General features: G+C 37.0%; 1 protein-coding gene across 2 annotated transcripts in view; it reads left to right on the top strand.

Annotated features, from left to right (window-relative positions):
• The window catches only part of LOC131435331 (uncharacterized), a 416,567-nt gene that overhangs the window by 339,416 nt on the left and 60,759 nt on the right, over positions 1 to 16,392 (top strand). For both annotated transcript variants that reach the window (XR_009230479.1, XM_058603098.1), the window contains exons 6-7: positions 13,199 to 13,273; positions 13,816 to 13,942. Coding sequence is in view for 1 of the 2 variants with exons in the window: in XM_058603098.1 (XP_058459081.1) it covers positions 13,199 to 13,273; positions 13,816 to 13,942 (202 nt within the window). In the remaining variant the exon portion in view is untranslated. The remainder of the gene's footprint in view (positions 1 to 13,198; positions 13,274 to 13,815; positions 13,943 to 16,392) is intronic.

The raw sequence follows: 16,392 nt of genomic DNA, 5'->3' as shown, positions 1-16,392 counted from the left end.
TACACACGGAGGAATTGCTTAACTTATCCTAGTCGAATGTCAACTTTCACTAGTCGAATTTGCAAGTAATTTCAAAACCTTTTTTTATGACAAAATCAAAATCTATGTATACACACTATGAAATTTTTATAATTACAATGGCAGATATAAGATTCTTCAAAACCAAATTGAGCTTGAATTCATGTTTAGGTAGTTTGTGTTACCTACCATTTTTGGAAATATAAGTGTACTTTATAGGTAATCGTACTTATCCCCAAATTTCCCAACCAGAACCGGCAATGAAATTCAATACGATGAATCTATAATGCATCGAAATGTGAGGGCGTGAGATCCGACTGAAACAAAGAACCAAAAATGTGTACGAGAATTGTAGCAAGCGCATAGAAACTAGATGTGCTGTTTGAAATTTCAAGGCACCACATCTTCTTCTGCGTGCGCTCGTGATTGCAACATCTACATTTCCAAAATTGGATTGAGCGTAAAAGCACATAGAGGAAATGATTAAGATACTTCTCAAAGTTTACATGAAATTGTCCTTTTAACTGCAGCTATAAATTTGGACCTCAGTTACTTTTATATCAAGTTTTGTGGTAAACAACGACATTAAGCTAAAGAATTCAAAGCTTCTACTTGATGAAAGATGCGCTTTAACCGAGTTTTAAATTTTACAATGTAAAGTGACAGTTTTAATGTGTATAAAAGTCGCGAACTTCTGGTAGCTATGACCAAAATAATATAATAGTTAATATGCCGTTTCTAGAGATAAGATAATTCAATGCATAACAGGAAGAAAATGAATTCCAGATTATCAGCACATATGTATTTTGGAATATATTCCAGGTTAATAGAAACACTATACTATTCATATATAGAAGATAACTGGATATGTCTGGAAGGCTTGAGACCATATTACTAAAGAAGACATTATTAAATAACTTGGTGAACTAAAACTTTTTTCTAAATAAAACGAAATAAACATTCGAATCTGTTACGGGCAACCATGTTGCATTCCACGCTTGGAAACATGTTTTTTGGAAGAACCGCAATTTTTCATTCAGTTTTTGCATTCAAAGCTTTGTTGTACGGTACCTGCAAATAAGTTTCTAAATGATTTTTGCATTGCTAATTCCGACTCCAAATTTTGCACTCAAGGTTTTTATTCGATTGGTCAATGTACATATAACGAACTTAACGAGTCAGATTTTGTATGTTTCAGTTCTGACTTGGAAAGATTCTTAGTGTCCGTAATATTGCAACACTGACCATGCAATAGTCCCGTAGACTTACAAGTCGTCCGCAAAGTTGAATGCTATTCAGAATCACGCTAACTAGTATCGAATACAGAATCTTTAATTTGAAAATATCTTTTGCTACAAACATTCATTCACCGTTTACATCTAAAATCTGATTCAATTGACTTATACACTCTTGTATAAGAAACGATCGCGCCTTTGATATTCTGAAGGAAGAGATAAAGAGGATGGAAATAATGCTCCAAGCACATCAGTACGCGCCTACACTATGAATGTTACAGCCCACAAACCGAACGTAAATTGCCTGAAACGAGCACGCCGAACTGTCTCAGCTCTTTAATTATGAATATAATTTCTTGAAAACAAACTTTTCTTTCTATAGAATTTCATTGATCGATCGATTCATAGAAGATCGACCAAAATAAAAAAAATTGACTATTAATTTAAACCAAAGCCCGTTCTTCAATCCATTTCGTATTAGTAGTTTCGTATATTATTAATTATCAATAATATTGTTATCAATGCCTTAACAACGGTGATTGCTATGCGCAATGATCAACCGCTGCGCAAAGCAATCACCAAAGGCAAAACTAAAACCCACATGCTTGCCTCGAATCTTCATAGCAAACCAAGAGCAACAAATTTGAACCGCACCGGCTACTGTCGCAGATCTGGTCAAGGGAGAGTAATATTTTGCTCTCGACAGAAACAACGCAGTGACTGATACCCGAAGTTTACTGTCGCATCAGCGAGAACTTCATGCTTCTTCGGCTGTCCTGGACCATGACAAAATGTCTTGAGATGGAATGAACTGTCGAACGAAGGGAATGACGGCAACGTTGGCTGTACAGAACTATTTGTCTAAGGGCTGTCGTGATGAAACCTATCACAAGGCTGTCATGGAAAGAGTAGCAAGACAGCCTCAATAATAATGTCGCGCGGCGGTACATTTGGGAAGCCTGGTCCAAACACTGTTGGAACTTTTTCTGTATCCACTATCTTCGGCTTGAATATCTGTATCCGTTTTCCCGCGGTGGTTCTGCTTCCTCACAGGCTGGAATTACCGGTGTTTTATGCCAGCGGTGACAAAGACGAGCGCGACTCCGGATTGACTGAGATTTATTCCGGAGAAGATAATCACAGGTTTTTTTTTCTGCCGACTTTATGCGCTCACTTTACAAACTATCGCGGTCATGTCAGCTTGCGAAATGGCTTAGCCCTAACCCAAACAAGTGGCAGCAGTTTGTCAACTCCGGTGAAGCATTGAAATTTATGGCCGATGCTGCTGCTGCTGCTGCTGCAGGGGATGCGCCGGATGCATGGGACGTGGAGACGTGCAGCACAGACATATTCCCGTGCGACAGACAGCTCTGAACTATGCGAACTTCATTTGGCGTTAAAAACTGATTACGACAGTCGGTGCATCTTGATTTAGAATTGCAGTGACATGACGGGACGAATCAAATATCAATCATTCTGTTTATCTTAGATCAACTTTCTATCACTTGATCCAGGCACGGTTTGGCGCAGAGGACTGAAAAGTTTATGCGAGTTGCAGTCGATAAACAAACAAATTACAGACTTGCTCGGTCGCTTGTCCCTCAATCCGTGATGACCTTCGGAAGTGTGATTCTTTGTTTGAACTTTCTGCAGAACTTTTGCATTGGTTCGATAGTCGAGGTTGACTAAAAAGACATGATGAGCAACATCGTACAAACTAGGTCAAAGTTCAAATCAAAAGATTTCAAATCAGTCTCGTGTTCGTGTTGCATCGAAAGCACAACCAAATACAAACTATAATACATAATACTTCGACAAATTTTCATGGACACGTTTTGCTTTATAAGGTACACTGTCAGAGTGACCGGGAACTTTTGTGGTTTCTTCAAATAACTGGCAATGCTGAAGCTTTTTAAATCAGTTCGCCATTCCGCTTGTGAGAAATTCTGGCAACTTGCAGAAGCCTGGCAAGATTCTGGCAGCTGTCAAAATTTTGCAAAAATGTGTCTTTCTCTCGCCACGTCACGTATTGCAAGATCGCTCTTTCAACTTTTTTTTCTGTTCGACTACATTTGATATTCGTCCTGCATGTACTCCAAAAATGAAAACAAGTCTTAAAACCAAGTAAATGAGATGAAAATACTGGTATATCGAAAGAAGAAGCTTTGCATATCATGTTTGGTAATCAAAACTTATCTTATTGCCCGCATCTTTTAAACTTCTAATTTAAAAAAACAAAGGCGCTAAAAATGAAGAACTGCCTTACAAAAGGTCCTGCCATTCTTGTATGACGAAAATCCGTCAGAAATAGATCCGTTAACAATCGCTAGGCGAAATTCTCTGCCGGAAACGGTTGTTGCATTGTTGCCAGACTCTTGCCGGAATTCTGCCAGCATTTCGACAAAACCTTCTGGCAAAAATCTACCAGACACATGCAAGCGGGATAGTAACTGTTTTTTATTATAATAAACAGAAATAGGTTCAATTGAAATCGAAGGAAATAAATTCTACTTTGAATATTCCAAAATTTTTGTTCGATATAGCTACATCTATCTTTCGATTCGGTTTGTGCCTACATTAAGTCTTTATTAAAAAAGTTCTCATATGCCAAATCAATCAAAGTTATGTTTATATATTTATTGTAGAAAATTCACCAACGTATAATGTGATTCAAAATAATTTTTTTATTTCAAATGGAAATCATCGGTGAATTTAAACCAAGTACAATCACATTACAGTCACATACCCCTCCCGAAACCAGAAACAGAAACAAAGTTTAGGTAATATTAGGCCCTACGAAACAGAACAGAGTCAAAATCACATAAAATGGAGGATGGGACCAGAGTAAAATAAATGACAATAATACTAATAATGATACAAAGAATAATAGTTTAGTTTCTGAAGCCTATATACGTTACGAATTTTTTGAGGCCTATCTGAGGCGACGCCTGGGTAAAGGTACCATGAATTTTTTTTGCGATTATAGAGATTTTAAACTTAAGGTCACTTGCCTCTTCGGGCTAGAAACTGCGGGGCTGGGAATCGAAAACCGTTATAAGAGTTAGATTCTCGCGGTAAACGAGTTGCGCTGCGTTACTGTTAAAAAAGTTATAGGTGTTACGAAGTGTTATAAAAGTCGCTCTTTTGTATGTAATAGACATTACGAAGCGTTAGATGCGTTACTTTTGTGTAATCTATAGGCGTTATGAGGTGTTACATGCGTTACTTCTTTGTAAGTTATAGGCGTTACCTATGGTTACATGCATTACATTTTTGTAAGTTACTGGCGAAGTGTTGCTTGCGTTACTGTTTTGTAAGTTATAGACGTTACGAAGTGTTATATGCGTTCCTTTTTTGGAAGTTACAGGTGTTACGAAGCGTTACATGCGTTATTTTTGTGTAAGTTATAGGCGTTACATGTGTTACTTTTTCTCATAAGTTTCACGAAGCGTTACATGCGTTACTTGTTAGTAAGTTACAGGCGTTACGAAGTGTCACATGCATTACTTTTAAGTAAGTTGTAGACGTTACGATGCGTTAAATGCGTTACTTTTTTGTAAATTATAGGCGTTACGAAACGTTGCATGCGTTACGAATTTGTAAGTTATAGGCGTTACATGTGTTACTTTTTTGTAAGTTATAAGCGTTACATGTGTTACTTTCTTGTAAGCTATAGGGGTTATAAAGCGTTACATGCGTTATTTCTTTGTAAGTTATAGGCGTTACGAAGCGTTACATGCATTACTTTTTCTGTAAGCTATAAGCGTTACGAAGTGTTACATGTGTTACTTTTTTGTAAGTTTTATTAAGTTATAGTCGTTACGAAGCGTTACATGCGTTACGTTTGTGTAAGTTATTGGCGTTATGTAGCGTTACATGCGTTACTTTTTTGTAAGTCAAGGCGTTACGAAGCGTTAAATGTGTTACTTTTTTGTAAGTTTTAGGAGTTACAAGCGTTACTTTTTATAAGGTTATAGACGTTACGAAGCGTTACTTTCGTGTAAGTTATTGGCGTTACATACGTAAGTTTTTTCTATGTTATATGCGTTACTTGTTGTGAGTTATAAACGTTACGAAGCGTTACATGCATTGCTATTTGGTAAATTTTAGATGTTACAAAACGTCACACGTGTTACATTTTAAAAAGGTACAAGCATTACGAGGGGACATCCCAATTTTGACATATTGAAGAGTCACTTATTTGCAAAACTGGAAATGTCAAAATTATGAAATGATTAGAAATTATCCTACACCGACATGGAATACACTGATCAAAATTAGAACGATGACATATCTTATCGAAACGAAAACTTGTATCTAATTTTGAAGGAGAATGAGCATAAATATTATTCAAGTTTGTTTATTGTACTATTCTATTCATGAAGGAATGATTAGTTCTTTTCTTGATATGAGAGTATTTAGTAAATCGAAACATTATTTCACATTAATCAAGTTTTCAATATTTTAAATGTTATCCACAATGTGAGAGGGGTGGGGTGGACGGTCGAGGGGCTGTGGCCCCTCCCGAAATCAGAAACAGGAACGAAAAAAAAGTTTGAGAAAACACATCATATGGAGGATGAAACCGGAATAAAATAAATGACAATAATAATAATAATAATACATAAAATTGTACTGGACGACCGGAAAGAGAAAATGCACGAGACTGCCCCTAGTTAAGCAAGATTCTGTAGACGAGAAAGATATCCTGTCGGACATACTTATTTAGGACTAGAAAAACGAACGCAAGCGCACTTCGAGTACATGTTTGGCTGAATCCATCAATTGGCATTAATGAAGCGCTACCATGGTTAAAATCAACGGTTTAGGTTTCCTCGTTCACCTTATTTGACTTCCTCGTACTATTATCTATGCTCAAACGTTAATTTCACTTTGAGAAATTTATGTAAGTTCCATTTTGGAATCACTACTCCCGAAACCTGAATCCGAAACCAGTATGGGCAAAGTAAATTTGTTTAGAAGTTTTACCTTCACCACTAATCGACTGTGCTACTCTACGCAGAGAATTGTCGTCATATTAAATCTCAACGTTTCATGCATTTCTAACACAAAAGAAAACCACGTAACTTCGGAAATCTGTATTATGTACTTCAATTTTGAAATAGTCCAACAAGATATAACTGAGATTGTCGTATGAATGTACATTGTGAACTTTAGGCAATTAATTACACGTTCGTAATAACAAGTAACCTTGGTAACAAACGAGCCTGGTCTCGTTAATGGTACAAATGAAGAAATATCAAAAAGAGACCGAGTTTTGATAAGCATTCAATCACGGCATGCAGATCGGGTCTTCATAATAAAATGTCTGAAATATTTCATGTTTGTTTGTTCAATCTTCTCAGAACCCAAATGGAACTGCAGAACAAATCCTTGCAAAAACCAAAATAGAATCATATCCTCTTGTGAAGATATTTATCAAATTCGTGCCGCCCTCATTATGCCTAAGCCACACGAATCCCGCTTCCGTTGGGCGAGTTCCATATCTATCTGGAATGCGAGGCGTCGTTCGCCATTAATCTTCCGTCATCTGTGGGGCTTTTATTTGCTTCCTTCTGGTGGATACTTAGCAGGCCATCATCTGTCATCGTGATTGCCACGAGCCGTGAAGTAATAAAATGGGAATCCCTCCTGCCGCTCGGCTAACTAGATCCGGCTTTGACAAACAAAAAGCCCTCATGTGTGATGATACATCAGATCAAATTTATCAAATTGAAAAAAAAACATATCGGCATCAATTTGCATTCTTGCGTACGTATGGAATTCGAGCCCGAAATCCGGATGGGATGATAGCTAATGGGAAATTGTCTCGAAATTGGGAAGTTTTACACCGTAAACAAGTTTCCTTCCCAAGCAGCCGAGAAAAGCCGGGAGCTTCCGTATTCACTTTGATATACGAGCCTGAATTAAGTGTCGGAACATCGTCGAAGAAGTTTCCCATTTCCGGCTGTGGAGTACCCGATAGCGTATCGTTCCCGTCTGGTACCGTTGGTGCGTTGTCGTTTAGTTTCGCTGTCTAGGCACGAAGCAGAACCCGACAAAATTTGTGCTTTCCGCTTGCATCATCGAATGTATGCACGGTGGGGGCCACCCAAAAGTCACGTCATATGTAGTGGTAGTCTGCAAGAGAAAAGGGGCAGGGTCTCAGTGAAAATCCATGTAGTTAAGGCTTAAATATCACATTAGAAAATCATGAGCTACAGCAACAAATCTGTACTACATTTTCTTGATACAAGTTCTATTTATCAGACAAAATCGTAGTATTTAGATGAAATTAGTTGAAGTTCACTGGGGACTCGGAATGGCATATGTGTAAAATTGCAGATGTCACAACGATCGACACTACTTGGGGGGCCGCAATCACACTATGCTAACTGGTTTTTTTTGCTGCAGGTTAAATTTTCGTTTTATTTCGATTGAACGATCACGCGTGATTTGAACTAAGGTAATGGATCCTGTAATCATATCATGTACGAAAACCGTTAGTTAAAGTGATATTTGCTGTCTCTGTGCGATAGATTGACCTTGAGGATAAGATGAAAATAGGTCCATTCGTTTCGCACAGCAGTAGTGCTCAATTTTTCGAACTATTTTTCTACCTCATTACTTCTTTGAACCGATTTTAATAGGAGTTTCAACATTCAGCTACAATTCCCAGTTTGTGATTTGAATAACTATGGATTAGTTTTCATGCCAAAACAATTTTGCAATAAAGAGACCAAATTCTAAATTTATTTTTTCATTAGACATAATCCTGCTGGTCGAAAATATAGGTACTGTCTCGAAACTTGACACCCTACTGTACTAAATACTTTTTGCAGAAACTGTAACATTTTTTTGCACTAACTTTTCTCGGTGATGGCTGAACCGATTTTCACGAGCTTAGATTCAAATGAAAGGTCTTTTGGTTCCATACAAAATTCCTGAATATTATTCGGATCCGACTTTCGGTTCTGGAGTTATGATGTAAAATGTGCAAAAAATTAAAATATGTGTTCTAACTTTTCTCATAGATGGCGAAACTGATTTTCACAAATTTAGATTCAAATGAAAGGTCCTGTGGTCCCACACGTAATTTCTGAATTTCATCCGGATCCGACTTCCGGATCCGGAAATATAGGGTAAAGTGCGTTAAAAATTTGATACCATCACTGAAAAGGGCGAAAAACCGTAAAAAGTTTTTTAAATCGACCTCAAATCTTCTCCAATTGATAGTTTTTATCAGTAGACGGTCAAACAAACCGATTTCGGTTATTTTTTTAAGAATCGAAGAAAATTATTTTGAAGAATACCACAGTATTATATACGATAGTATGATTGATATGAGAAAGGCATCATTAGACCACTAGGTGGATTAAAACAGGTTTTTTTACTTTTTTTGATTTTGACTGGTTAAAATCATTTGAGATTGTTTTTTTTTTTTCAAGGTGAAACATTGAAGCAATGCACAGTGGGAGAAACTTCTTCTTCAATAATAAATTAAAGATGGAGACGAATGGGTAATGTCAGAGACATAACCGGATGACGTGAATACGAATAAAACTGATAAAGGTTCTTTGATGTTGAAGAATCTTAATTCTGCACCTGCAATTCTAGAACCGAATTTTGAAACCGAATGGTGGAACTGAATTTCGGACTTGAATTGTGAAGCTCAATTTTGATGCTAGATTCTAGAACTGAATTCTGAAACTAAACTCGAAAACTGAATTCTGGATCTGGGTTGTAGATCTGATCATTGAACCTGTGTTCTGAACTGAATTCGAGGACAAATTTCTGATTCGGCAATGAAGTCTAAACCTGAATCCTAGCTTTGAACTCTGGACCTGGATTCTGATCTTCAGTAGAATTGTATTTACAGAATTCCGGTCCAGAATTCAGCTTTCAAATTCGGATCCAAAGCTCAGCTCAGGAGTTTAGATCAAAAATCTTCAAAACCTAGTTTCTGGATTGAATAACACTTGTGGAACTGGATTTTGAAATTCAATTCTAGACTTACATTTTGGAACTGAATTCTAAATCTGGATTCTAGAATGCATAATTTTGGATCTGAGTTCTGGTCCTGGATTTCGGTCTGTATGTCCAGAACTTTAGGTTCAACACTCAATTTCAGAATTCTGGATGAACCTCAATTTCAGTTCCGAAATTCAGTCTCAAAAATCACATCCAAATTTAGAATTCATTTCCGGAATTTAGTTTCAGAGTCCAGGTCTAGAATCAAGATCCTGATCTGAGCTCCGAATTTCTGTTTCAAAATTCAGACTAAGAATCAATTTCTGAAATGTATTTTCAATTGCAGAATTCTGGAACTCGATTCTGGACAAAGAATTGAATTTTTGGTCTGGATTTTAGAAATAAAAAAACAGAAAATCTGGTCTAGGATTCGGAAACTGAATTTCAGAACTAAAACTCAGTATTGAATTCTGGACTCGTATTCTGGTCTGAAGTGAACGAGTCAAACACGCCAAGGTAGAATAAACGGAGCTTCAAATGTTTACCTTCTGTTTCAAAATTCAGACTAAGAATCGATTTCTGAAATGTATTTTCAATTGCAGAATTCTGGAACTCGATTCTGGACAAATAATTGAATTTTAGATCTGAATTTTAGAAATAAAAAATAAAACAGAAAATCTGGTCTAGGATTCGGAAACTGAATTTCAGAACTAAAACTCAGAATTGAATTCTGGACTCGTATTCTGGTCTGAAGTGAACGAGTCAAACACGCCAAGGTAGAATAAACGGAGCTTCTAATGTTTACCTTCTTTACTTATCACATTTATTCCGGGTTGGTGGTCTTTGGTCTTGAAAAACCAGTTGTCGTATATTCGAGCCCCGACCTTGAAGGATTCGTCAGTGGAATCGTAGCACCAGCCATGCAACGGTTCTGTACACTCTGAATCGGCTGCGAAGTCTTGAAACAGATGGTCAAATTCCACTACAGGCTTTGATTTTTACTTATCACATTTCAGAAAATTTTAATTTTGAGTTTATTGTGGTTATTTTATGCTGCTAAAAGTTCTATCACAAATTGCTGATCGCATCTCCGAATCCGTGGAGCAAAAATTATGTTGATACGTTAAATAAAACAAGAGAAAAAGACTGTCCCAGAAAGTATGGACGCACTTTGATTTCGCTGTAAATAATTCACAAGTGTTAGATATTCAAATTTCATTCGATGTACTGATAATATTAGACTACAACAACAGAATATTATTCTCAACATTTGCTACTTAGCCATTGTAGATTAGCTGGCGCACCTTCTTGCGAACGTTCCTCATTAAATTCCGTACAGACTTCTTAGCGACAAGTTTTGACACTTTTTTCCAATCTTTTTCGAACTGTTGAATGGTTTCGGCTGCCGAGACATTTTTCCTAAGATGTGCCTTCGTTAATGCCCAAAATTCCTCAATTGGTCGAAGTTGTGGGCAATTTGGTGGATTCATGTCTTTTGGGACGAAAGTGACATTTTTGGTAGTATACCATTCTACCGTTGATTTCGAGTAGTGGCAAGAAGCAAGATCTAGCCAGAAGACAACAGGATCCTTGTGGCTTCGAATCATGGGTAGAAGTCGTTTTTGTAAACATTCCTTGATGTATATTTCGCTGTTCATTGAAGCAGTGGTGATGAAGGGTTTCGAAATCTTACCGCAGCTACAAATTGCTTGCTTTCTTACCAAATTTTTCGACTTCAATCGATGTCTCGGACTGGTTTAACACTTGCCCTTCTCGCACCTTATAATATTGTGGTCCCGGTAAGGATTTGTAATCGATTTTCACGTAGGTTTCGTCGTCCAAGATTATGCAGTTCAAATTTCCAGCAAGAATCGTATTGTACAGCTTTCGAACCCTCGGCCTGATCGATGCTTCTTGTTTCGGACTACATTTTGGTTGTTTCTGCTTCTTATAGGTTCAAAGGTTCAAACGTTCTTTAGCACGAACAACATTTGACTTCGAAGTGTCCACTTTTTTTGCTACATCCCGAACTGAAACCTCCTTCTTTTGCCTTCAGTATACGTTTATCCAACTGCGGGTTAGCAGAACCTTTTTTCGACCCGTTTTCGGTTTACCCTCAAAGGTGTTATCCTCACCGAACTTTCGCACGGTTTTTTCACTTACTCCTTCCATTTTTGCTATCTTGCTCAGTGACAGTCCGCGTTTTGTGCACCATTTGTACACAATTTTTCGACGTTGTTCTGCTGAAGTGATTAGAGAAGAGTGTAAACAACAGGCCATAAAAATTGACAGATTCTGAACCATTGCGAAATGGCAGCGGTTTTTGGTTGCGTCCATACTTTCTCGGACCGTATTTATTCACAATTAAAAACTTATCACTCACCCATATGATCAATTTTGAAAAGGCGTCCCATAGTAAAGTAAGACGTATTAATGTCAAAAAAGTTCTACTGATCGGTGTTTGGGATCTATGTTTCGCATATAACCTTAAAAATTAATCAACAGATAGTTTCCATGAATCGTGCTACATCGTTTAACCCTAAGTTTCCCTCAAACTTAATTTTAAGTTGAATGCGAACAACAAATAGTGGTCCATTTTACGCAGAAAATGTCAGCGATCTATGTACACACAATCGGAATGACAGGAAGAACCCGTTTAATCTTATTTAGTTATTTCATAAGTCGTATCTTTGGTTAAAGTTTTTTCTGTGATGCAATCTGTGATTAAAACTCTAAATATTTTTTCTCGGATTTTATGAACTTGGTTCCTACTAACGGCTAATGATTGCTGTCATCAGTTACTAACAGTTCAAAAAGGAAGTGTTGAGTTATCGGCTTTACAGTTAAATTATATGTAAATTATGATTACAATCAAACTTGAATCCCAATCTACGTCGTTTGTGAACCATCCCTGCATTAGTTCCCTTGGTCACTCTTTTACTCTGTCGCTGAAATGCTTGGCGGGGACACGGAGCAGCAAAAACTACCACAACAACAACAACAAAAAATCCGGTGCCATTTATCATTGTTCGTAAATGTGCCGTAAAGCCGGATGCTTTCATTTCCCGGTGTCTCTCAGCTGTCACTCGTCTGCAGGAAATTTGTATATGAATCAGTTATGATGGCTGCTCGTTAGTTACAAAATGGAAGTGGATGTTGTGCGACAAAGGCTTACTTCGATTTCAGTCGCTAACTATTCTTGAGAAACGAAACGAAACGAATCATGAGTAATGAAACGTTATATATTTAGTCAAAATTAAATGAAAAAAAATCAAATTTAAACGAGAAAATTGAACCAATTTGAGTTTGTCCAATTTTATGCATTTGTTATCACACATTCAGAAGTTCGAACAAATTTCCCATGCCAGGTGCTCAATTCCTGTTTATTCGCTTCCATAAAACTACTCTTCACCCGTTTCTCATTCTTCAAACTGAAATAAAACATACGACTCATGAGTTTCACAATTCCAGATCCCTGATAGGATTTCATATTTTTATTATATCAGATAAAACGCTTCACCAACAAATATTTACTTCCGTCATCATTGAAATCTCTTTTGCTTACGATGATCAAAAAAAAGAAGCGAAACCGACACGACGCCGGTGAAGATAAAAGCCGAATTTATGACGGCTGTAGATACATTTCGGTAATGACACATCGATACCTACTTCAGCCCGATCGTGACAATGAATGTCACTCAGAAACCGTCAAATTGATTAATTTTTTTACTGCCCCGATATATGCCGTCACCATAATAGTCAAGGGTCGTAAATTATTGATGCCACCGGCGGTAACGGTGGCGCCTCCATATCCCCGGGATCAGTGAAACTGCATCCCATCTACGGACGAGTCGCCCGCCCAATCACAATCAATCATCGGTGCGGCGGTGATGTGATTGTGTGATGGCCGAAGCTCAATCATTGGTTGAGAAACTGATCCATTTTTTTTTGTTCACTTTTCGGACTCATTTCAGGTCGGAACCGAGCCTACGGTGCTGCATCCAACGCATGACAGTCTGCACTGGGCGTCCAGGGATCTCAACATTCAGGTGAGTGCGATTGAAATGCGAATAAGTTCATAAAAAGATAAAAACGTTTCTTTTTCCTGATTTTCGGAGAGTGGGAAATGGAAAGAAAAAAAAAACACTTCACGAGTTAAATTGAAAAATGTTTCTTGCATCGTTTGCTACTGAGAATCAATTTTATCAATCAAACCCTACACCGATAAAATCGACACATTGGATTAAAGTGTTCACGTTTAATTTCGTAGCATTTGACTGAACAATTTATTTGCATTTAATCTAATTAATATAATAAAGAGTTTGATGAACACTTTCAGATGTCACCACGAAATTTGGTGTGATGAGAATGCAGCAGCTAAATTAATGACGATCGCGGCGACATCTGTAAGTGTTCGCCAGACTGCGCATTCAAAATTTTACACACAGTTTCTATTGGAACCTCGGATATCCGTTATCTTTGATTAACATAAAATGACACTTCCTTGAAAGGAATTCAATAAGACTGTTGAGGATCCTTTTCCAAATATGTACCAAGTAACACACAAATAAACCCTTATTTCATCTTTCAGTTGCTACCATCACACTATTCCACTGGACAGCTGATTCTGCGATGTTTGGCCGAGGTAGGCACAATCTACTCGGAAGTATCACAAGCACCACTCGAAAGCAGCCGAAAGGAACCTATCCCCGAGCGAGGTAAATTACTGATACCCTTTTATTAATCCCAACGGAATGATTGGTTCGAGATACGGGGAAATTTGTAGACTGATGCATTAGTTGTTTGTTCTATTTTCCTACGCAAAAAACGGATGCTCAAAGTTCGCCTAGCACAAAAAGTGTTTCGATGGAAAATTTAGAAACACTTGCATACGTCATTGTAATTATGCCTTTCTCATATTACTTATATTTTCTCAAACATCACTACAAGATTATGTCAAGATGTTTTTTTTTCAAACTTGAATAAAATAAAAAACATTCATATATAATAACTGCCATAACCTTTTTAATTTGTAAACAGTTATGTTAAGTTAATATAGATTTATTAGTGGCAACCCTGCACGTTATACAAAATTGGTTAAAGCACGCTGTGTGCTAGGCGGTGGTGTTTTCTGATCGGATCTGGATGAAATTGCTCAGTATCTTTCAAGACACTGAGAACTTTAATTTGAATCATGATTTGTGAAAATCGGTTCAACCATTGCTGAGAAATCGTAGTGAGTTCCGTTTTTGAAGGTTTCATTCACTAGGTTTCGGAAATGGAAACCGGGGACTAGTAGTCCCAAAGAAGATTTATATATCAACTAACTAACAAAGTCTTTCATAGATGAATTTACCAGCAAGTGTTATAAAAATTTGCACCTCGTTTCGCCATCACTTTTGAAAAAATACTCATGAAATTGAAAATTTTTCACTACTCGCACTGTAATACCAGAACCGGAAGTTGGTTCTGGATCAACTTTTCAGGGACTTTTTTAAGGAATTTTAAGACCTTTTATTTGCATCTCAGTTTGTGAAAATCTATATTTTTTTCATAGATTCATAGATCACATTGCCGGAACCGGAAGTCGGATGAAAAAAAAAATTCAATAGCGAGCAGAGACCATAAGTCCTTTCGTTGGAATCTAAGTTTGTGAAAATCGGTCACGTTATCTCTGAGAAAAGTGTAGCCTTTTCATATGAGAGAAAATGACTAAATGGCGGGTGGGTAAAATCAGAGACATAACTAAAAGACGTGAATACGAATAAAATTGACCCAATTGCTTTCAGATTTTCGAATATCAATAATCGTTCGAATTAGTTGGTTGATTGTGTGAGTTTTGCAACTTTGACTACTTCGCATTGTAACGGTGTATCTTGACTAAAGTATGACTTATCGGCGACAAGAAACTAAACTCAAATGAATTTGACCTTTATTGAACAAAATCATTTCTTTCACATTTCATTAATTAAATTTCTTAGCTAATCTTGTTAGCTTGATAACAATACTCCTCTTGAATTTTTCAGCTACAGACAATTTTTACTTTCATGGTTCAACGTTTGGCAGTTCGTTTGGTTCCTTTTGGTTTCCTCTCCATGCGTCTTTGATTATAACAGGATCTCTAGAATGCGCATGGAAAAATCGGTATAATAAATACCAGTGCGGTAAACTTTCATTATCAATCGAATGATATCAGATGAACATGAAATTTATGGCCACTAACTGTCAGCATATCGATACAAATTCATATGACTTTTGCTGTAATTTTCAAGTGAAGCTCCCAGAATTCATCGTCAGTTGAATAATCGTGCCTAGACATTTGAATTGAATTCTTGCTCAGTTTCAAGTGCCAAGTAGTCTAGCTCCTTCATTGTCTTCGCTCTTGGTAGTGAACAAGTTCGAATGAATAGAATAACAAATGGAGCAAAGTATTAAAAATGAAAACTGAAGGGGAAAACTATTAATTTATGTGTATTATGTAATTGATATTTCAGCTACCTGATTCATCTATTATCGTGAACCAATTCGAATGTTTACATAAACCTCATTTGAATGCCGCTCTCACACTCTTGAAAGAGATATTTTGTTACTTCAAGAGATCAACTGACGGTGGTTAAACTGAGCTTTGATATGAAGAGAATCGATTGAAGAACTGAATGCTGCCGGTTCGTTACGTCAGCGATCGTTGTGTGTGTGTCAAAGTGTGAAATTTACTGCAGTAGAGAGATCATCAGTGTGTTTCACATTCGGTTTCAATTGAGTTGAATGAAATTTTACTGCATTGATAAATACAAATGAATTTTTTATAAATGGCATCTCTGGTGTGTGGGAACGTTGTGTGCAGCGTTGCCAATATCCCAGATTTATCTGGCAAAATTCCAAATTTTTCTCGCTCCGACAGACACTCTGACTAACTAGATCTTTTTCCAGATTTTACAGATTTCAATGATAATTAAACCCGGTCAAAATTTGACTGATAATTAAACCCAGTCAAAATTTCTTATACATAGTTAGACACAGACAAATCCTGATAAATTTTTGATAACATGGCAGCTACGGTTGTGGGTTGTTTCTTACAATAAGGAAAAACATTTAACAATTTCATAATCCTACACTGCGGAGAAAGCATTTAGAGTTTCATAAGCTATTAACTTATGAACCAAGTAAA

The sequence above is a fragment of the Malaya genurostris genome, chromosome 1, assembly GCF_030247185.1.
Source record: "Malaya genurostris strain Urasoe2022 chromosome 1, Malgen_1.1, whole genome shotgun sequence".
Taxonomy (NCBI): Eukaryota; Metazoa; Arthropoda; class Insecta; order Diptera; family Culicidae; genus Malaya; species Malaya genurostris.
The sequence above is the reverse complement of the archived record's forward strand: the minus strand, read 5'-3'. Positions and strand labels throughout refer to the sequence as shown.